General features: G+C 33.5%; 2 protein-coding genes across 2 annotated transcripts in view; one reads left to right on the top strand and one right to left on the bottom strand.

The window, feature by feature from the left end:
* Nucleotides 1–23,097, bottom strand: part of LOC114335033 (prominin-1) — an 89,686-nt gene that overhangs the window by 32,790 nt on the left and 33,799 nt on the right. The window contains exons 9-10 of the mRNA XM_028285193.2: nt 14,047–14,229; nt 7,187–7,330 (exon numbers count right to left, since the gene is read on the bottom strand). Of these exons, the coding sequence (XP_028140994.2) occupies nt 7,187–7,330; nt 14,047–14,229 (327 nt within the window). The remainder of the gene's footprint in view (nt 1–7,186; nt 7,331–14,046; nt 14,230–23,097) is intronic.
* LOC126886980 (uncharacterized) lies at nt 1,613–2,392 on the top strand. Its single transcript, XM_050654208.1, has one exon. It carries the CDS (start codon nt 1,613–1,615, stop codon nt 2,390–2,392), a length of 780 nt encoding a protein of 259 aa, XP_050510165.1.

Below are 23,097 nucleotides of genomic sequence, written 5' to 3'. Positions count from 1 at the left end.
ACGAGAGTCATCCAACCCCGTTCCTTTGACCGTAGATGAAGATGCTGACCGAGCTGTTTTCGTTCTGTGGTCGAGTTCTTTTTGTGATCGAGTTGCATGCTTTTTCATTGTTGCATCAGATGGTTTGAATAGAGGTTTAATAATAGAATGATATTTTTCTCCGCTGGAACCTTTAAGGCGTCCTAAGGTATCCAGATGAATCTCTGTGTTAATCAGCAGTGTTTTATACTTTTGTAAATCCTCATCATTATACTGTTCTGGGTTTGGGTTGGCATAAAATAAAAGGTGATATAGGCCTGGCGTACCACTTAACCTACGTTCTTCAAAATCCCGTTCTCGAATTATTACTATGTCTCCATTGTCTTTGTCAAAGTTTATTCGACGTTTTCCCAATATCCAGCCACTAATACTATCGTAAAATGGACCATAGTTTTTATCGATTTTATCGTCTTTTATCAAATATTCTTTTATGTACTTGTGACTTATTGGAGGATAGTGGTCGATATATTCGTCTGTGGCGTCCATCGGAATCTCGTTAGAACCGGAGATTGGCTCTTGAATGTTTTCATCAGATGCCTCGGGTGCATCAAGAAATACATCCTCATCCTCCTCCTTTTTCACCTCTTCTTTTTTAACATGTCCAAACTTGTTAGTGATAGTATGATGTAACGTTTTTGATGATTGAGCAATATCCTTGAGAGGCTTCGAGATTGGTTTAAAAAGTTTATTTAGTGACTCATCTTGATCTGTTCTACCTAACTTCAATGCCAAATATTTTTTGCGAATTGATCTAGCCAATTCGGTAACTTTCTTCTTGCGAAGGGCAATGGCGACCGTATCATCTGGCATTTTGCTGGCGACTAAACAAACACCTTACAATTTTATATATTTATCAAATCCTTTGCGATATCGTCCATTGTTGAGAGCAAAATCTTTCATAATTACCACAGTACCATACCTATCTCTCCAACATTCTGAACACATTTTTTTAAATTCATCAAATGACATGTCTGGCGATACGTGTTCATCAAATATATGTTTCAAATTTATCTCGTCTTGCTTGAACAGCACAATCATGTTACAATTGTCTCTTATTAGCTGCTTAGGTATTTTTGAATATGTTTGGCATAAGTAAGCCGCATCGATATCTTTATGTCTGCACATGGAATAATACTCACGAATCTTGTGTTGGCCATCACATGCGACATCGTCAAATAAAAACACAGAGTTTGGTTGAGCTTTGTTGGGATCAATAATTTCTTCATTGTCTTTAAATGGAAAATACCCTACACCTTTGACTTGCGCTAATGCATCTCGCAATAGTTGGTATTTCGGTTGAAAGAGGGATTTTGAATAAACATAGACATTTTTAAACTTGACGCCATTTGGACTAAATAAAAGTGATAGCATGGCGTTAGTTTTTCCACATCCACTTGGACCACAAATAATGGCTCTGAATGAGTTTGGTAATAATTTTCCATGTTTACTGTTGGTTGCTTTCTGTACAATATCTAGATTATCAATTGGTAACGTCTGCTCTTGTTGAATGACTCTCATCGTGTGTTAAACATAGTAAAAATATGAACAATATATTACCAATGTCACCAAATGCATGACCATCAGTCCAATGTTGGTGTTCAAAGGGGAAGGTCTTTTGAACTCTCTAATTAATAAACTTCCAGTTGAGCTTCATATTCCTGGTTATCAGTATTGTGGACCTGGAACAAAACTAAAAAAACGTCTTGCACGCGGAGATCCGGGAATTAATCCTTTAGACGCAGCTTGTAAACAACACGATATCGCTTATTCGCATCATACATCTCTCGAAGAACGTCACAAGGCCGATAAAGAATTGGAAGATAGGGCTTGGGAGCGATTCAAGTCTAAGGACGCTAGCTTTGGCGAAAAAAGTGCTGCTTTACTTGTAACCGGTGGAATGAAAACGAAAAGAAAGTTGGGAATGGGATGTCCTCGTCGTCGTGGAAGAAAGGGACGTTATTCTTTCAATCGGGATGTGGTACCTAAAATTGCAAAGTCCATGAAGAGAGGAGCATCGTTAAGAGATACTGCTTTGACAGCTGTACGAATAGCAAAATCGGTAATTAAAAAACTTGGTGGACGAAAAACAGTTGATCTTCCACGAGTGTTGCCACTAAAATCTGGAGGTTTCCTACCCCTCATACCCCTATTTGCAGGTCTTTCTGCATTGGGGGCTTTAGCCGGTGGTGCAGCAGGGGTGGCGAAGACTGTGGTTGACGCAAAGAACGCCCAAAAGAAATTGGAAGAGGATATGCGCCATAATAAGGCGATGGAACACATCGGCTCAGGTCTGTACTTGCGTAAGAAACCAAGAGGCGGATTCGGTTTGTATCTGAAAAAAAACTTCCAATAAAGCTACCCAATCGTCCGCTGTACGACTTAGAGATTGCGCATTACGCGAAAACACTTAAAATCCCACATTTTCGAGGTGTTTTCATGAATGACACTCTGCCTAGACACGGTCCTCGAAAACGTGAATGCGCAATAGTTAATCTAGATGCATCATCACACAGCGGAACACATTGGGTAGCATATAGAAAGATAAACAACGACGTAGAGTATTTCGATTCATTTGGTAATTTGAAGCCGACCAAAGAACTTGTTAAATATCTAGGTACACATACAAAAATTTTCTATAATAACCATCAGTATCAAACCTACAATCAAATCATTTGTGGACATTTATGCCTAAAGTTTTTATATAATGGAGCATATTAAAGGCATGGAACTGCTTCTGGACCATATGTTTCACAAAAAACGTTTTGAAGGATTCAGTGAAGAAGAACTAAAATTAATACCGCTAGATTATATTATACGAACTGTAGAACCTATAGAATTGTTATATATATGGCATAAATTGCCTGGGGAATATCGACAAGAATTTAACCTGCAGATACTACTTCCCTGCTTCGTGCATTACAACAGACCTGATTGGAGGACTCATTGTGATGGCCCACCCGGTTCTCAAGCATCTTGTCATTTATGTAAACTTGCTTTAGAACAAATAAAAAAAATGTGAATAAATTTGTTTTTTTACTGTATATAAACCTATTAATCTCTTGACCTGAATCAGTCATCATGTCGCAGTTGTTGAGAGTAAACAGCACGAATAACATATTCTCGTTTCAACCTCCCACACCGATCGTATTAGATCCGAAAAAAGATTACGAAATAGCTCTTCGATTTTTCCATTCTTACAACAGTATACCAAACATCGAAAATTGCAAGTTTTATTACTACGATGTCAATAACCGAGTGCAACATTTTGATTTCCCCGATGGATGTTATGAAATTATCGATATTGAGGAATACATACAAAAGAAATTGGGGGCTGCCAATACATCTAAACCTGACATGATATTTAGTCTAAAACCTAACCACAATACGTTGCAGTGCGAAATCTTCAGTCAATTTAAAATTTCATTTCAACCAAATGACAGTCTTGGTACAATATTAGGGTTTTCTCCCGTAATACTAAATCCTAGACAGACACATTCTTCAGATCTACCTGTTAGGATTATTAAAGTATCTAGCATACGCTTTGAATGCAACATTAGTACCGGAGCCTTTGACGGTAACAGACCTGCTCACACGCTCTACGAATTTGTCATACAATCAAATCCTGGGTACGCAATTGACGAAACCCCTCACAATTTGTTGTATTTACCTGTTGTGCCACAGCGTGAAATTACCAATATCACTGTGTTGGCTGTCGATCAAGAAGGACGACCTGTGAACTTTAGAGGAGAAGAGAGCACATTGGTGCTGGAACTTAGATCAAAAAGCAGATGGGATTAGTAATAGAACAATCTACCCAGAGAACGCCATTAGTTGTGCAACCATCTCAGCAGCAATATCTTAAACAATCTGCCTACAGAACACCATTAGTTGTGCAACCATCTAAGCAGCAACATCTTACGTCCGCAAACAAATTGTTTTTACAAACGTTGAGTTTTAAACTGAAAAAATGACTACAATGTATGGAAAGAGAGCGCGTTCAAACAACATCACAATGCCTCCAATATTTGATATTTATCGTAAGCCAATATTTGATGAATCGATTCGAAAGGCTGAATACCGAACTTATGCACCATTCATCAAATCATTCAACTGCAATGATATTGTCGAATTTAGCATTAATCAAGTTGACTCGTTTTTTGCAATGAGCGAAACCTTGTTATGCATTAAAGGATCACTCGAAATAACTGGAAATGGTGGCGTCAAACTAGCAAATAATGTGGGTGCCTTCCTTTTCGATTCGTGTACGTACAGCGAAAGCGCAAGGGAGATGGAAACAGTGCGGGATCCTGGCATCGTAAGTGCTGTACGTGCCATGACATGTTATACGCAAGAAGATTCTAATTATATGGTTATGGCTGGATGGAATTACCCTAAGGATCCAATTCTAAACGCTGCAGATCATTCATTCAGCATACAGATGCCTCTTAAGCATGTTTTCAACATTTTTAATGATTATCCATTGATTACGTGTGGTCGTCAAACAATAAGACTAGTTCGAGCTCGAAATGATAACGATTGCATAGTTATTACAGAAAAACAAAACGCTGACAAAACTACAACTGTTACAACCGCTAAGATTAACATTACCAATATTGAGCTTAGAGTGAAGCACATATTCCCCAATGATGATATTAAATTGGAACTCATGAAATCTATTCAACAAGATCAACCTATAGTTATTCCGTTTAGAAAGTGGGAATTACATGAATTACCTGCTATTACGAGAGGTGCCAGGCGTGAAGTTTGGGCTGTTAAAACTAGCACATCAGTTGAAAGACCTCGTTATGTTATTGTTTTCTTTCAAACCAACAAACGCGACAAGATTACAGCTGATCCTACTTTATTTGACAATGTCAACATCCAAAGTATTAGATTATCGTTAAATGGAGAATACTGGCCAAACGAGAGAATGCAATTGGATTTTAGCAAAACCGATTACAATGAAGCCTATTTTAACTATACCGAATTTTATCCTAGCTACATACATTCCCAACAAAAACGACCTCTACTCGATTTCTCAGCTTTTAAGAATCGTGCATTGTTCGTTATCGATTGTTCGAAACAAGAAGAAAGCATGAAAGCATCCACCGTTGACGTAAAACTCGATATTGAAGCGAATAACGGTTTTCCCGACAATACCAAGGCCTATTGTATTATTATTCACGACTGTGTAATGGAGTACTTCCCTCTCACCGAAATTGTAAAAAGTCTAAATTAGATGCATGAGGTGGCAGTAGTACACGAGCAATCATCATGAGAATAGCATTCGTAGATATTCAGGGATTCGTTGTGGATGGGTGGTTTGTTCCTAAAGAACTTTCCATTGAAATAGGTTATAAACGAAGTCATTACATCTTTTTACCTCCGAAACCATTCAATGCGCTAAGTAATGTGGATAAGAAGACCGCATCATACGTGGAGAAGAATCTGCTAGGCATCCGGTACTCTGATGGAGAAGTTGAACTATCTGAAATAAATAAGATACTGCAAACCGAGTTGTTATATACAGCTGACTGTATCTACGTTCGAGGGAAACAAAAAGCAGAATATTTGGATAAGAAACGCCACGTTTTTGGAATTTTTCCTCATATTATTGATGTTTGCAAGTTCGATGGTACGCCTCGTGCTGCTGGAAATCTTGGTTTTACTGCAAACCCCCCATGTCATGCCGCTGGATTATTTTCATGTGCAGAAACAAATGTGAATCGCCTGCGTGACTGGTTTGTCAATAAAATAATGCCAATGTAATTTTTCTGTGTACAAAATAAATATTTTTAAAGTTATGGGTTTTTTATTTAAACGCCTTATTTATTGATCAAGTCTTATATTACATGATGATTCAACCATGACAATAAGGCCTACGCGACATTTCACGAGCCCACGTGACGTTTTGACGTGACGTTTTTACGTGCTTTGACGTGACGTTTTACGTGACGTGCTTTGACGTGACGTTTTACGTGACGTGCTTTGACGTGACGTTTTCACGTGCTTTGACGTGACGTTTTACGTGACGTGCTTTGACGTGACGTTTTCACGTGACATTTCACAAGCCTACGTGACGTTTTGATGTGACGTTTTTACGTGACGCGTTGACGTGCTGTGTTCCTTTTTAGTTCTTTTAATAAAAAATTGCATTATGTTTTTTTATTTTATTTAAATTCCAAAATTACCAGCCGCGCGCTTCGTATCTACGAGATCCGCGAAAAACTTAAGGTACCGACCGCGCATCTGCTTCGCGTTCCGCGAAAAATTAAGGTACCGATCGCACATCTGGTATCGCGCACCGCTGCGCCGCTGTGTTCCTTTTAAGTTCTTTTAAAAAATTGCATTATGTTGTTGTTTTATTTAAATTCCAAAATTACCGCGCGCTTCGTATCTACGAGATCCGCGAAAAAGGTACCGACCGCGCATCTGCTTCGCGTTCCGCGAAAAATTAAGGTACCGATCGCACATCTGGTATCGCGCACCGATCGATCAGCGCTAGAACGCCGGAACGCGCCTCATCGGACGTCGTCACATCGGAAAGCGCCCTTTTGACACTATGCCGCCATGTTTTTTTGTATTCGTTATCTCCCGCCCATTCCAACGAGCCGTCGTACGTTTAAATCGGACCAATAGCAGCAGAGATACCATGTTTCTCTCTCTAACACACATACTTTCCTATATCAGCTGTGACATCACATACCTCTCTCTCTAACACACAGAATTCCCTATATCTGTAGTGACACCCGTTTAGATCATCTACTTCCATGGCGATGATTCAAAACGACTGTTATTGTGTACCGATTTGACTTTCGAATATTATGTCAAAATAATTTTATTTCATCGAATTGTCGCGTTAATTTTATTAAAACAGGAAGACAATAAGATATATTTGAAATAAATTAGTAAATAATATCTAAATATTAGATTATTGCATGTATTATAATTACTTTAAGGCCATATTAACATATCTAAATTAACACGCGTGCGGAAAAGTAAAAACTGCGTGCGGAAAAGTAACACGCGTGCGGAAAAGTAACACGCGTGCGGAAAAGTAACACGCGTGCGGAAAAGTGAAACTTTCTAAACTAAAATGCGTGCGCGAAAGTAGACATTTTTGCACGCTCGTAGAAAAAAAAGTTACCTCTTCAAAAATATCTATTGTGGCCTTTGTGTCATTTGTGAATTTATTTTGCGCCGTCTCAATCTGTCCGATGAATTCCTGAATAGCTTCAGGAAAATTCTGAGAACCCATTTTCAAATCTTTCTGTAGATTATCTTCCATAGCCTAAAACAGTACAAAAGTCTAAAAAAAATTATAAATACATTTACAGAAATGTAAACGTTTGAAATAGAACGATTTCTGCATATTAATAATCAATATTGGAGATTAACAGATTATATGTTACATGGCAATAAAAAACTAACAATACATTGTAACTTATACGGGTAGTCCTATTTAAAAATGCGCATATTATCCGTATGTCTCAGAAACTGTACATTTGGCAACGTCAAAAATATAATATTTTAAATCGTTGGTCCATCTTATGTAAGTATTACTTACATAACCCACGGTTGTTAGACATTTACTACGGTTTTCTTGATCGACTAACCAATGAACATTAAGGGCGCAATTACGTCACGAGTCTCCTGTAATTTGAATCGTAATATGATTAATCGGTATCTTTACGTCTTTGATGTATGGTAAATAGTCAAGACAGTTAAGAAATAAAGATGTTTAGTGGATTATAATACTTAATTATGGAAAACTGCTGATATTTATCCAACGGTTAATGCAATATTTACGGAAATCTAGGATTTCACTCTCCATTCTACACTGAAAATTTGACGTTGAATTTCCATTATTGGATTAACTATTGAATACATGCCACCCTTAAAGGTCAGCTAGGATTATGTGAATTGAAATTACTTGTATGATTTATTGTAAGAATTTAAATAATAGGTAATAAATTTTACCACACTATAGCCTGTAGGTACCTGGCATTCTAAAATAGCATCAACATTAAATATTATTACGTTAATACATAATGAAATTTTACCGTTTTAACCTATCTTATAAATATATATTCTTATCTAAGCTCCTAAAATAGGTACGACGTACAACTATAATAATAAATAAGTTTTCATGGATAATTCAAAATAAAGTTTTACGGGAAACAACACCAAAATTACAAATTCAAAAATATAAAGTAAACTAGGATATATAAAATAAATAATAACGTAAATAATACACATACATACACAATAATACACATTCAATGATCAAAAATCATTTGAAAATATGGGATTGTGTATACTTGTGACGCCAAGTCAAAAATTTAAGTCTCCCCACCACCGTCGGACACAAGACAACCGTAGTAAATGTCTAATAACCGTGTACATAACCAATATTTTGTTACTATATCATACAGGGTGTTACAGATATTGTTATGGTTCCATACTTTACGCGCGCACTGCATTATAAATAATTACACTTTATAAAATAGTTATTTATGATATAAGTGTCAAAAGTACACGTTTAAGGCACGCATGTGAAAGTTTGCAGAATGAGCGATAGCGAGTTCTGCAATTCACATGAGTGCCTAAAAAATGTACTTTTTAACACGCATATCATACAATATTTTTTCTACAAACGTAATTACAGGACAATATCTACAAAAACTTTTACTTGACCTTGACTGACATTCCATTTTTATATTTTTTTGACATTACATACGATTACATCAAAATTGCCTATAAGGTCAATACCTACGAATTGCAGTGCCATAAAAATTTTAAAGCACTAGTGCCTTATATTAAAGTAGCATTTTTAACGCTCGTATGGAGTGCTAAAATTGCATTTTTAACACGGTTGTAGAAAAAAGAACTTTTTATCATATAACGTTTTGATTAATTATAGGATCCAATATAAAATTATAAACTATGTTGTTGTTTCAATTTCTACGTCATAAAAGAATTTTGTAATCGACTTTTCTAGAGGCATATTTTCTCTAGCGGATTTAAACTCATATAAATCAAAGAAAATATTTTTTTCTTTTTTTTTTATTTACATTTACGTGCTCGGCAATTATGGCCACTTGCACGTGGGTGCTTACAAACAATATTACAGAGGTATAGTAACATTAATAAGTTATCCTAATAGTAGCATTAATAAGTTGTCACAATAATATCATATAAATTTATGATACAGCGATACTTTTAAAAAAACTGAAGAACTTTGTCTGACTGGTTGGAGTCAATGAGTATTTCACATAGCTGCGGTTTGAGTTCTAGATGTCGTCTTAATGTACTGTATTTATGACATTCGGTAAGAATGTGTTCGATTGTTAGGTTGCACTGTCATGTTTGACAGTTAGGACGGACATCTGATATCATTAGGAAGCTGTGAGTTAGTTTGGTATGGCCTATACCTACTAGGATTCTTATTATAATTGTAAGGTCTTGTCTAGAAAGTCCCGTGGGGCCAGTGTATAGAGGCTTATACAATGACAGCTGGATTGCACGTAATTAAGTATTTAAAGAGTTCCAGTGGGTTTGCCATATTCTCCTGGTGAATCTGTACGCTTCTGTTATTAAGTATTTGCTAATCTGGATATGCATTGTTGACGTGGTATCTGTTGAAGCAGTTTTATCATGTTGATCTGCGAGTTCATTGCCAGGTATACCAATGTGAGACGGAATCCATATGAAGGTGAGCTTAGTGTTTAATGTAGAAAGGTGGTGATAAGAGTGATGGATATTTTGGACAAGGGGGCGATCGGTAAATAATTCCTGAATGCATAATAAGGAAGCTAGAGTCTGTACAAATGGCAACATTTATGTTCGGGCGGTTAATATGCTTAACAGCCTGTAAGATACTATATAATTCTCCAGTATATAGGTACGCTACACAAAAGAGGAAGCACAAATGAGATTGTTTTTAGTGGTGACTGAACAGCCAACGCCCAAGTCACTTTTGGAATCATCGGTGTAAAAAACTTGATTAAAGTGATTATTGTGCATTATTTCATAAAATGTCTTAATCATGAGTTCTTTAAGTGTTTCGTGTTTATCGAATTTTGTTAAATAAGTGTTAGTTTGAGGGGGATGCATAATCCAAGGAGGAATTTGATGAAGGGTGCTGGGATATGTGAGAGTAAAGTTGATGTCGCTTTTTATAAATGAGAAGGTATTGCCGTCTAATCCAGATGGGAGGCTCATCGGCTTCACAGTAGAGACTCTTAGATTGACTGGAGCGAAATGCACCTAGACAGAGTCGGAGGGCTAGAGTGTATAGAGTTTAAAGGTTCCAGATCAAAGAAAATATTTAAAATGGTATATATAATATTTATATGGGCCATTCCATTTCAAATCACTCAATTTTGGAGCAAAAAAAATTTTGGACCTCCGATTTGTCTGAAAATTGGTATATATGTAGCTTCTACGGGACGTAAAAATAAGATATTTAAGGTTAAAAAATTTTCTTCTTCTTTTTTTCTCAAAATGTTATTTTATGCGATTTTACAGTGATTTGGTGTTTATTTATACAAATTTGCATTTTCTATCGTAAAGTATCAATGGAAAACATAATATTTTAATAGAAGGGACTCAAAAATGTCATTATATGGCATTATAACAAGTTACTTTGATTCAAAACAAGCTTTTGATCAAATTTTATAGTGTAGAAAACGTTAAAATACAGTTTTCTCTATTCCCAAAATAAGTACATCATAATCGATTTGGCTGAAAATTTGCCCACAGATAGACAAAACATAGAACTTTAAGTGGTGAGAAGGATTTGAATTATATTACAATACCAAAAAAGTTACATGCAATACTATAGTCAAAAATATAGGCGTCTACTGTAAGTACAATTAACTCGAAAATATCGACCTCACGACAAAAATTGTTAAAAAAAAATTGTAATAATTATAAATACGATTTATTTGGAACAATTTCAGTTCCTACCATTTTTGTCGAAAATTTAAAAATGGCGGAGATATTGAGCATAACAGGTTCTCCTTTAAAATCAAGATGGCTGCTAACGTAACGGAGGAATTCATTCGTGATTTTAAATTTAGGCTACTATTGACTCCCCTAAAGATCAGAAAAATAAAATTTTGAGCAGCTCGGCATTCAAGGTCAAATGCTATCCCGACTGGACTAATATATACTTTTGAGTCTGATATTACTGCATGTCACTTTTTTGGTATTGTAATATAATTCAAATCCTTCTAACCACTTAAAGTCTTATCTTTTGGCTATCGGTGGGCAAATTTTCAGCCAAATCGATGATAATGTATTTTGGGAATGGAGGAAAATGCAAAAACGGTATTTTAACGTTTTTTACACTATAAAATTTGATCAAAAACTTGTTTTGATTCAAAATAACTTGTTATAATGCCATATAATGACATTTTTGAGTCCTTTCTATTAAGATATTATGTTTTTCATCGATACTTTACGACAGAAAATGCAAATTTGTTTAAATAAACACCAAATCACTGTAAAATCGCATAAAATAACATTTTGAGAAAAAAAGAAGAAGATTTTTTGACCTTAAATATCTTATTTTTACGTCCCGCAGAAGCTATATACCAATTTTCAGACAAATCGGAGATCCAAATTTTTTTGCCTGAGTGGTTTGACATGGAATGTACCATATTATGTACCATGTATCATTAAGAATATCCAATCTCTGAGTTGTAGATTCTAGACCTCAAAATATTAAGATTTAACCCAAATCGCTTAAATAAAATATGGCTCCTTACAGTGTGTTTTATTTAAAAATGTAATAATTATTTTTAACCAGTACTTTAAAACTGTTTGACGTATCCTTATCATACTTAGCAGAAAGTGGCTACTATTCTTTTTCTCATGATCATCTTTCAGTGCGTCACAGTTTTTCGATTTCTCTCTAACGCATTAAATTGTATGTGACAGAAAAAAAGGCACGTCTGTGAATACTTTGGTAATTATTCTAGTTTGGTGATTATTCTAGTTGTCGATAGATGGCGCCATAATCAAAAAAGAATTATTTATTAAATAAAATAATAGTATTATCAATATAATCTGTACAATTTATAAGACTATACAAATGAAAGAAAATACCATTTTATAAATGCAATAGACACAATTGATTTGGTTTTATTCCAAATTGAAAATAAAATTTGACAACTGTCAGATTTAACTAAAATGTCACGTTAGAATAAATGTCATAAATGTGTATTATCACGGATTTACCTTTTTTTCTATAATTTGTGACGCACTGAAAAATGTTCATGAAAAGGAGAATATACACCCTATTAAATTATGATAAATAAACGTTTCTAGCTACTACCAGAGGCGTACGACAAAGGATACTGAATGGTTTACCCTTCCCAAATTCTACTCCACTGGGGGAATTACTATTTTAGCGCAATTTTTAGATTCTTTAACACTTTCTATGTAAATAGTATACTCTTCATTGGTAACGCTAAAGTCATTAGTTTTCGATATATTTGAAGTTAAACATGAAACGGCACAATTATTTTGATTAATTTATTATATAATTCATTTGATTAATATTTGAAACTTTTTTGTACTCAGTACTTTGAAACTATTTGACATAATATCCTTATCACACTTGGTCGAAAGTGTAGGTACTCCACACCCTACTAAATTATGTTAAATAATCCTTTCTGACTACTACCAGAGGCGTACGACAGGAAGAAATAGACTGGTTGACCCTTCCCAAATTCTACGCCACTGACGGAATAGCTATTTTAGTGTAACTTTTAGATTTTCCAATACTTTTTATGTTAATAATATACTCTTCATTCGTAATGATAAAATAATTAGTTTTCGAGTTATTTGAAGTTAAAAATAAAGTGACACAATACATCAATCAAAATAACTGTGCCGTTTCATATTTAACTTCAAATATCTCGAAAACTAATAACTTTATCGTTGCCTATTAAGAGTATACTATTTACATAGAAAGTATTGGAGAATCCAAAAATTGCGCTAAAATAGTAATTCCCCCAGTGGCATAGAATTTGGGAAGGGTAAACGATTCACTATCCCCTATCGTACGCCTCTGGTAGTAGCTAGAAACGTTTATTTGTCACAATTTAATAGGGTGTATAGTAGCCACACTTTTTGCTAAGTATGATAAGGATACGTCAAACAGTTTTAAAATACTGGTTAAAAATATTTATTAAATTTTTAATTATTTAAGCGAATTTGGTTAAATGTTAATATTTTGAGGTCTAGAATCTGGAACTCAGAGATTGGAGATTCTTATTGATACACCCTGTATAATAATTAACTTATAAAATGTGAACTTTAACTATATTAACTTGTAATTATTTATTTAAAAAATTTAAAAAAGATACCCAACAACCGGGTTTTGAACTCGGGATCTCTCGATCTGCAGCCTAATGCTCTACCACTGAGTCACAATCAATTTGTAATTATTGATGTGTTGACGTACTTTAAAGTGGAATCTAAATGTCATTGCATTAATCACATTTTTAAAATAGTTTAAAATTTAAAAAAATCGATTTATCCATATCTTCTTCTTGTAGTGCCTATCGGTTTCGGATGTTGGCGACCATCATGGCAATCTGCACTTTGCACACTGCTGCTCTAAAAAGAGTTGTGGTTGTTGTGTTGAACCATGTGCGTAGATTCTTCAGCCAGGAATAGCATATCCATATAATACCAGTTAAAAATTGCATTGTTAGCGAGTTCTGAGCCATTTTGAAAATTTCAGGTGCCTAGGTAGCCTAGAACTATGTTTAAAATGAATTACATTACAAAATTTGCGGACATAGTGACAAAGACGAAGCCAAGTATATAAAAACGTTTTAAAAATTATTGTTGTGTAGATGAATTACAATAAGTGTAAGAATTACATTATTATCTCATATTTTCAGATAGAATAGCCTAATTACGAAAAATGTTTCACAAAAAAAAATAAAGTAAGTTGTACATTTATTATATTATTCTTGAAATACTTACTAAAATTATGTTAATATCTTCAATGAATGGTTTTAGTTTATTAGTATTGAAGTCTTCCAAATCCTTTATCTGGTTTGTAAGATTAGCAGCTAATTCTTGGTCCACATTGTTTAAGTTAGCAGCGATATTATTTAACGTATCTACTAACTCTTTCAAATCAACATCGACAATATTGTTCTTAAGCTAAAAATATAATATTTATATTCATAGATTTTAACCAAGTGTCCAACTAGAAATAATAGTCCCCAGTACCCCGTTCTTTTTTGAAAATGATTACAAAAGTCAAAAATGGTTTTAACTGCTTCGCTGCGTTTGAGCAAGTCTACCACTTTTTGAAAATTTTCAGAGTGCAGGTTCTACCTACGCGTTTCCGCACGCACAACACCCAAACCTGTTAGTGCAGTCACTGAAGGTGGATATGAGCTATTACCTCCGATTTCGTTGAACCTCCATCGATTTACTGGATAATTGGTGAGTGGTTAGAGGATATCTCAAGGAACAAAGGTGACATGGTGCCAACTTGCGCTTTTACCCTGCGGGTGGGTGGCACCCTTTCTCGAGGGTGAAAATTATTTTATTAAAAATAATTACATAATTCGATAGAGGGACAAATTGCAAGTAAAATTTGTTATATTAAGTTATTAAAATAAATCAAAGCTTTTTGAATTATTAAAGATCAAAAATTTTAAGTTTTCGTGAGAAAAATGCATGCTTTTAACCGATTTTTCATAAATAACTCAAAATTTATAAGTTTTTACAAAAAAGTTATTATTACAAAAATTAAAGCTAATAAAAAAAGAAATAAACCACTTACTAAAAAAACCTTTTATTGTTAACTGAAAGTGAGTTATAGGTAATTGAATGTATATTTTTTCGGCGAGTACCCAAATCTAAGTATTCAAGCTTAAATAACGGGAAAATTATGCATTTTATAACATAAACTTATTAAACATTTGTCAAAGTACTTAAAAATATCTATCAAATGAGTCCTCGAACAAGTTGATAGCATTAAAATTTATGTTCCAAAATTTTTTCAAAATTTATCTTTTAAATGTTGTTCTGAAGCTATTTTCTTGTGGCATTTTTACAATTTTAACTATTTATAATGGGAAATAAGCCACAATATTATTAAAAAATGATTTTTATTAACGTTTCGACGCCCAAATCGGGTGCCGTTGTCAAAATACAAAATACTACTAACATAAACAAAAATGTTGTTGCTTAGTAAAAAAATTCTTCTAATAATTTATTTAATTTGACTCATTTATATCGGCAATTCAGATACATAATATGATACATTTTAAAGTAGAAGACTTTAAAATGATATTGCCAATATTTATGAGTTGCGTTCCTGGGACGACTTTACTGAAAGATAGTTCATTCGATTACATGATATCAACCCCAACTCAAGAATATCCGTCTCAAAAAAATCATAGCATGTGATCTGTCTTTAAAAAGACAACCACATGCAACGGTGACATTAAAATTCTCGCGTTAGAGATCTCATAGTAAATCACGAGGGAAAACCAGGAAAAACCTCGTGATACTATCCCGACATCGTAAGTATTTGGTCTTATGCCTCCTCTACATATCAGCAGACGCGTCCGCGGATGACATCCCCATATGCATCCGCAGATGTGTAGATGGGGTAATTTGGTCGTCTGTTGGTGGTCTGTTGTTTATTTTTAAGGCATGCGGTTGTTGTCGGTTTTCCAAGAACAGACCAAAAGGTTTCCGCGGACGCGTCTGCCGATGTGTAGAGGAGGCACTTTCTTACATCGGCAGATGCATCCGCAGATGCATCCGCAGACGCGTCTGCTGATATGTAGAGGAGGCATTACATTTAATTTACTCTCAAAATTAATACCAAACTCTGACTTTACTATAATTTTGTTTAAATTATAAATAATATCAATAATACATAGATATATAAGTAATACTAAAATATAAAATATGTACTAACTTGACTATTGACTTACTAATTGTGGTATTTTCTTTCTATTGACTTCCTCTTTCAGTATTTGTATCCACATCCTACTGCATTCCACCGAGGAATTTGCGACACAATTGGTTTCGTTTAGCTTAATTAGAGCCGCTTCTTGGATTTTTCTCTTTTTACTATCTGTTTCTTTCAGTACTATACTTGAATCTCTCCACTGAACTCTATGTTCATTATCCCATGCGTGTTGACATATTTGAGATCTATCAAATTCTCTATTTTTAATATAAGATTGATGTTCACTTATTCTAACGTTTAATGGTCTTGATGTTTCACCTATATAAAACTGTTCGCATTCACAAGGTATTTTATAAATACAATTCTTTGTCCTTTCTTGTTCATTGTTAGGTTTAGTTTTAGATAGAATAGATCTCAATGTGTTGGTTGTTTTGAATTTGTTGAAATGTTGAATTTATTTCCTATTGTTTTAAGTTTCTCGGATAGTCCTTTTATGTATGGTATTGATATTTTCCTCGTATTATTTCTTGTGAATGTTGTAGGATCCTGTTCTATGTTGTTCTGTTCCATTCGATCCAATCTTGAGAATTCCTTATTTATAAACGATAAAGGATAATCATTTTTTAATAAAACAGATGTTAAGAATTGTTTTTCTTCTAAAAATGAATTTTCGTTAGAACAAGTAATTTTGGCTCTATCATATAAGGATTTTATGATTCCCTTTTTAACGTTGATGTTGTGATTTGATTTGTAATTGAGATATCTGTTTGTATGTGTTGGTTTTCTATACACTTGAGTCTCATATCCAGTATCCTTCTTTGAGACTAAAACATCGAGGAAAGGTAGGGTGTTATTATATTCCTTTTCCATTGTAAATTTAATTGTCTCTTCTTGATCGTTTATAATATTCATGAATGTATCCAACAATTCTGATCTATGAGGCCATATTGAAAACACATCATCTACATATCTCCACCATACAGTGGGTTTTAAATTTTGTTTAGAATAATATGGATACAAATACTGAAAGAGGAAGTCAATAGAAAGAAAATACCACAATTAGTAAGTCAATAGTCAAGTTAGTACATGTTTTATATTTTAGTATTACTTATATATCCATGTATTATTGATATTATTTATAATTTAAACAAAATTATAGTAGTCAGAATTTGGTATTAATTTTGAGAGTAAATTAAATGTAAGACCAAATACTTACGATGTCGGGATAGTATCACAAGGTTTTTCCTGGTTTTCTCTCGTGATTTACTATGAGATCTCTAACGCGAGAATTTTAATGTCACCGTTGCATGTGGTTGTCTTTTTAAAGACAGATCACATACTATGATTTTTTTTGTGACGGATATTCTTGAGTTGGGGTTGATTTCATGTAATCGAATGAACTATTTTTCAGTAAAGTAGTCCCAGGAACGCAACTCATAAATATTGGCAATATCATTTTAAAGTCTTCTACTTTAAAATGTATCATATTATGTATCTGAATTGCCGATATAAATGAGTCAAATTAAATAAATTATTAGAAGAATTTTTTTACTAAGCAACAACATTTTTGTTTATGTTAGTAGTATTTTGTATTTTGACAAAGGCACCCGATTTGGGCGTCGAAACGTTAATAAAAATCATTTTTTAATAATATTGTGGCTTATTTCCCATTATAAATAGTTAAAATTATCTTTTAAAGTGTTTTCCAAAAAATGTTCTTTTTTTTAATAACTCAGTTAATTGTTAGGACAGCGGTTCTCAATCTGTGGTACATGTACCACTGGTGGTACATTTCATTTTTGAGGTGGTACACAAAACGCAAAAACAGCCAAAATCAGCACCACTATTATAGTTAATTAGATCACCTAGTTAAATATGTATTTCAGTTAGGTGGTACCAAAAATAATAAAAAGTATTTGGTGGTACATGACACAAAAAGATTGAGAACCGCTGTGTTAGGATATAAGGTTCACCTACAAATCATTTGAAAGTTAATCTCAAAGGCAATTAAACGACTTTGAATTTAATCTTTTAAACTCCTTACTTTTTAAAAAATAAAGGGTTAAATGGCCCCGGTTACATGGTTCTCGCAGCAAAATTTAAGCTTTAAACGTTTCTATCTCGGTTATTTTTTACTAAAAGAAAATGAAAATTACGATCATTTTAAAAATTCTGATTTTTTTAAATTATACCTTTTTTTCAAAAATGTTCATTCTAAACCGGTCAAAATTTTTGAAATCATTACTTATGCTACCATAAAGAAATTATTGTAAGGATTACTATAAATTTTAATTTTTATGGAAATGGGGTATGTTTTATTTTTCACTTTTTCCTAAAAAACATCGAAAGGGTTGTCTTATTTTCATCATAATTTGCTTACTTTTAATGCTATTAACTTATTCTGAAGCTCAATTGATAGGTAATCCGAAGTGCTTTGACATGTGATTCACAGATATATTTATAAAATGCATAGTTTTCCCGTTATTTAAGCTTGAATACATAGATTTGAGTACTGATCGAAAAAAATTTACATTCAATTACCCATAACTCACTTTGAATTATCATTAGTTTATCTTAATTTATTTATTAATTTATCCTTAGGTAAGAAGTGTACTCAATTTTTTATTATCTTCAATTTTATTAATAATAACTTTTTTGTGAAAGCTTATAGTTTGTGAGTTATACGTGAAAAACAGCTTTAAAGCATGCATTTTTTTACGAAAAGAATAAAATCTTTGATCCTCAATAACTCAAAAAGCATCGATTTATAGTAATAACTTTATATAACAAATTTTGCGTAGAATTTGTCGTTATATTGATTTGTGGTATTATTTTTGATAAAATAATTTTCACCCCCGAGAGGGGGTGGCATTCACCCCCAAGGTAAAAGCGCAAGTTTGCATCATGTCACCTTTGTTGCTTGAGGTATCCTCTAACTATTTACCAATTTTCATGAAAATCGATGAAGGTTCAACGAAATCGAAGGTGAAAACCTTCAGTGACTCCACTATGTAGCTTTAGCGCGGTTTTGTGTTGTTATTACAAAACTATAATTTTTAATTTAAAGCAAAAGATTAACTATACGTTAGAACAAAATTAATTATTTTATGTCACACCCGCAAGATGTCATTCTAGCGCGGTACAGTTTTGTTACTACAAAACTCTTAATTTTCAATTGAAAGTACTTACTACAAAATATTGTCGATCTCTTGTTCGGCAAATTTAGTCCAGGGTAATAAGGTTTTTTCCATGACACTTCAACAGCCAGGGTACTGAAACGTTTTTTCGACAGGTAATACCTATAAGAACAAATTGTAACTATTTCCTGCGTAGGATCTGGCGGCCATTTTTATTTATAAAAAATTTAGTGTCAAAAACTGGCCTTTCCTTTTTTTTCAAATTAATGGAAATCAGTAAGACTTGTGGTTTTCTTAGTACAGACATCTTCGAGAGAATGGAAAAATCTTTAAAATGCAACAACAAAGTTTCATACAGTCATTCATTGTTAATATAATTGCGAAAAATTCTTCGGGATCTCATCAATCGATGTTTAAAGAATATCTACCTACCTTGGCAACATTGAAATGTTTAGTTAAATGTCCGATTTAGGGTTAAAAATGGCCGATTTGGCAATTTTCAAAATTTTTAATCGCTTATATAACAAAAACTATTAACCTAAGAGAAAAGTCACTAAAGACCTTTTCTGTTTGGAATGATTCAAAAAACCTAAAAAAAATTGGTTCAATGCAAAAAAAAAAGAATGTGTGTGTACTTTGTACGCACGTAAGAAGTTATACTTCTACTACATATTATGTGATTTTTAAGACAATACCAACAATTTAAAAAAATAAAAGAATAAAACGCACACAAACACATTGAAAAATGCCACAAAGAAAAAATGATTTCTGAACGATAATAATTGTTGGCAAAAATTTTAAATACGCATTTTCTGAAAAAAAATTATATAACAAATATACTTACAATCATAAAATGCATAAAAAAATAAAAACTTGCATCGGGAATCGAACCCGTGATTTTCGAGGCGCTTTGATTCGTAATCGAAGCCTAGACCCACTCGTCCAATTCCACATTATTTGGCATGTGGAAAAATAGGGTAACTGAACGTTTTACTGTTTGACAGTTGTTTTGAATATAATTAAATTATGTAGTTTAAATTTCGTGGAAGAAATTATTAAAATATAACAAAACAGTAAGAAAACAATATATTAGATGAAGATTGGTAGAACTTTTGTTGGTAATCAAATTAAGTATTACATACCTACTAGATAAATAAATCAACGCCAAAAAATCATAATTTAAAAATAAAAATCGGACCTAATTTGGGATTTCTCTCTAAAATCCCCATTCTTGAGAAAATAAATGTACAGTAGAGCGTCGATTATCCGAACGTCGATCAACCGAACGACCGCTTATTCGAACTATCGACTCCCGCGTCCCGCAATTGAATACCGAGCAAGCGTTAGTAATTGACGCTTAAAATATCTTCAATTTTCTTCAATATTGTATCCAAAAATAATTATGTTGTTGCAAAGACTGCACTTTTTTATTTAGTTGCTAGTTGTCATTATCAAGATATAAATAAATATGTAGGTATATAAATATGGCTTTTATTCACTTGTGGATAAATATGTATGACTATAAATATGTATCAATATATTGTAGTTCGATTATCCGAACAAATCGGTTTTCCGAACATCTATGTCCCCCAATTAGTTCGGATAATCGACGCTCTACTGTATTTCAACCTAATCCAAATGTATAATTACAATATGATTATAATAAAAACTACGTACCAAATTAGAATGAGTTTTCCTTGTCCAAAATAGTCCAAAAGTCCAAAACTATTAACTAACTTTTGTTTGTTGTTTCTTTTCACACAAATTTTAAAACGCAACAACCATAAATAATCAAACTACAGCTCTGCCACAGCCGCCATATTGAATAATTTTTGACATGTCATTTGAACATCCAATCAGAACAAAGTTATAATGCGCATGCGCCGGGATCATAGGTTTTAACATATAAAAATTCACCCTCATATCGCCGGTAAAGAAGTATAACTTCAAAAATAATTTTAGGAAAAACCCCTAATCTTTCCCCTCGCCTGGCAAGGTCTTGTGCTGTTCAGAATCGCCTGTAATTGTACACATTTCTTCTAAATTACTTACTCAGACATATCTAAATTTAAGCTTTACATGAGAAAGTTTATTTTCCCCCTAAACTATGCACTTTTCGATTCACCTGGTAGATACACGTGCAGTGCTGATGCCTTCCAGGTCATGGTTTTTAGCCTTGGTGTGCCATGAATTATCACTATAGAAATTTCTAGCCTTACAGGAAGACCGTTAGTCGGAGGGTTCACTAGCTCTTAGACTAAAATAAGTACAGTAAAACCTCGATATAACGGACCTCTATATATCGGACTTCGGATATAACGGACGAAAAATCCGGTCAAATGTAAAAAAATTCAAAACGTCCTGTTGATATTTGATATATACATGCTTGACCTGTCACATACCAAGATACATTGAATACCAACGGGGTCCCCCGTGGACCCCAAATGCTACACCTACCTAGAAACTTTAGTTGTATGTTTTTGCCAAAATGGAATAAGGATCAGGGAACATGGATCAGGGAATAATTTTGGAAAAAAAAACGAATATCTAGTAAAAAAAATTGTCTGTTGGCCAAGATACAGACATAAGATTAGAAGGGTTGGAAATTCCTGATTTCTGTAAGACAATACATACCTAATAATGCCGGAGAAAAAGTAGGTAGCTGAGATGTTTTATTTTACAATGGCTAGAAGTAGATGAAGGTGTCCCTGGGTATAATATCACTACTGAAAGTGAAATAGCAGATGAAGTTATGAACCTAAAACATGAGGATGGAAGTGAATATAGCAAAGAAGGCAAAACAACACTGCAAAAAATGAAGTTCTCAGAGGTAAGATCGCATCTTAACGATCTAATAACATTTATTGATTATTCGGACAACGAAGTTCAACTGTATTATACGCAATTTCGTAATTTTAGAGAGTTGATTATAAAAAAAACAGCAAACTTCAAAAGTGCAAACAAAACTTGATTCCTTTTTCAAAGCAGGAGTACCGAAAGCAAGCGTGTCGATATCAAACAACGTCACTTCACGACGAATTTCTGAAGATAATTAAATAGAATTTTGTTTGTGTTTTTTATTTATATTTAAATACAGTGTACATATTTTCAAAAAAGAAGTTTTTTCATTTATTTTAAACCTATTTTTATATAACGGACTTTCGGCTTTAACGGACACCCCGTCCCCCCAATTAATCCGTTATATCGAGGTTTTACTGTATTATTGTTTTCCATTAATTTGAAAAAAAAAGGAAAAAAGGCCGTTTTTGACACCAAATTGTTTATAAATAAAAACGGCCGACAGATCCTACGCAGGAAATAGTTACAATTTGTTCTTATAGGTATTACCACTATTATCTGTCGAAAAAACCTGCCCTGCTTCAGTACCCTAGCTGTTGAAGTGTTACGAACAGGGTATATATTTGTCTTATTACCCTGCCCTAATAATTTACAGCCTCGCTTCTTTAGTCCAACAACTTATATAAATATATTGAAAATGGTTATTCATTTTTTATTTATATAAATATGTTAATTATGGAAGGTTATATTTTGCGACCGCTTAAATTTCGGTCTAAAAATAAATGAAGATAAACCAAAGTACATGGTTGTTTCCAAACAAGAACGATGGCGAATAAGGCAAAATATTTCTATAAACGTTCATAACTTCGAAGTAGTTAAACAATATAAATATCTAGTAGCAACAATCACCAATGACAACAAAGTAGAACGGAAAGTTGAAACACGAATAATGGAGGGAAACAGATCTTTCTTTGCAATGCAACATCTAATAAAGTCAAAACTCACGTGCTGCAAGAATCCAGAGATATAAGACCATAATATGTATGAGTAGCAGTTGCGTATGGAAGCGAAACATAGACGCTAACAAAAAGAGAAATCAATAAATTGCTGGTGTAGGTACGTAAAATCCTTTGAGGGATATATGGCCCTTGCAGAGAT

The sequence above is a fragment of the Diabrotica virgifera genome, chromosome 1 (assembly GCF_917563875.1).
Source record: "Diabrotica virgifera virgifera chromosome 1, PGI_DIABVI_V3a".
Lineage (NCBI taxonomy): Eukaryota > Metazoa > Arthropoda > Insecta > Coleoptera > Chrysomelidae > Diabrotica > Diabrotica virgifera.
The sequence above is the reverse complement of the archived record's forward strand: the minus strand, read 5'-3'. Positions and strand labels throughout refer to the sequence as shown.

Bases quoted from the DNA above. Each gene is read 5' to 3' on its own strand.
- LOC126886980 (XM_050654208.1), top strand. From the start codon at position 1,613: ATGACCATCAGTCCAATGTTGGTGTTCAAAGGGGAAGGTCTTTTGAAC.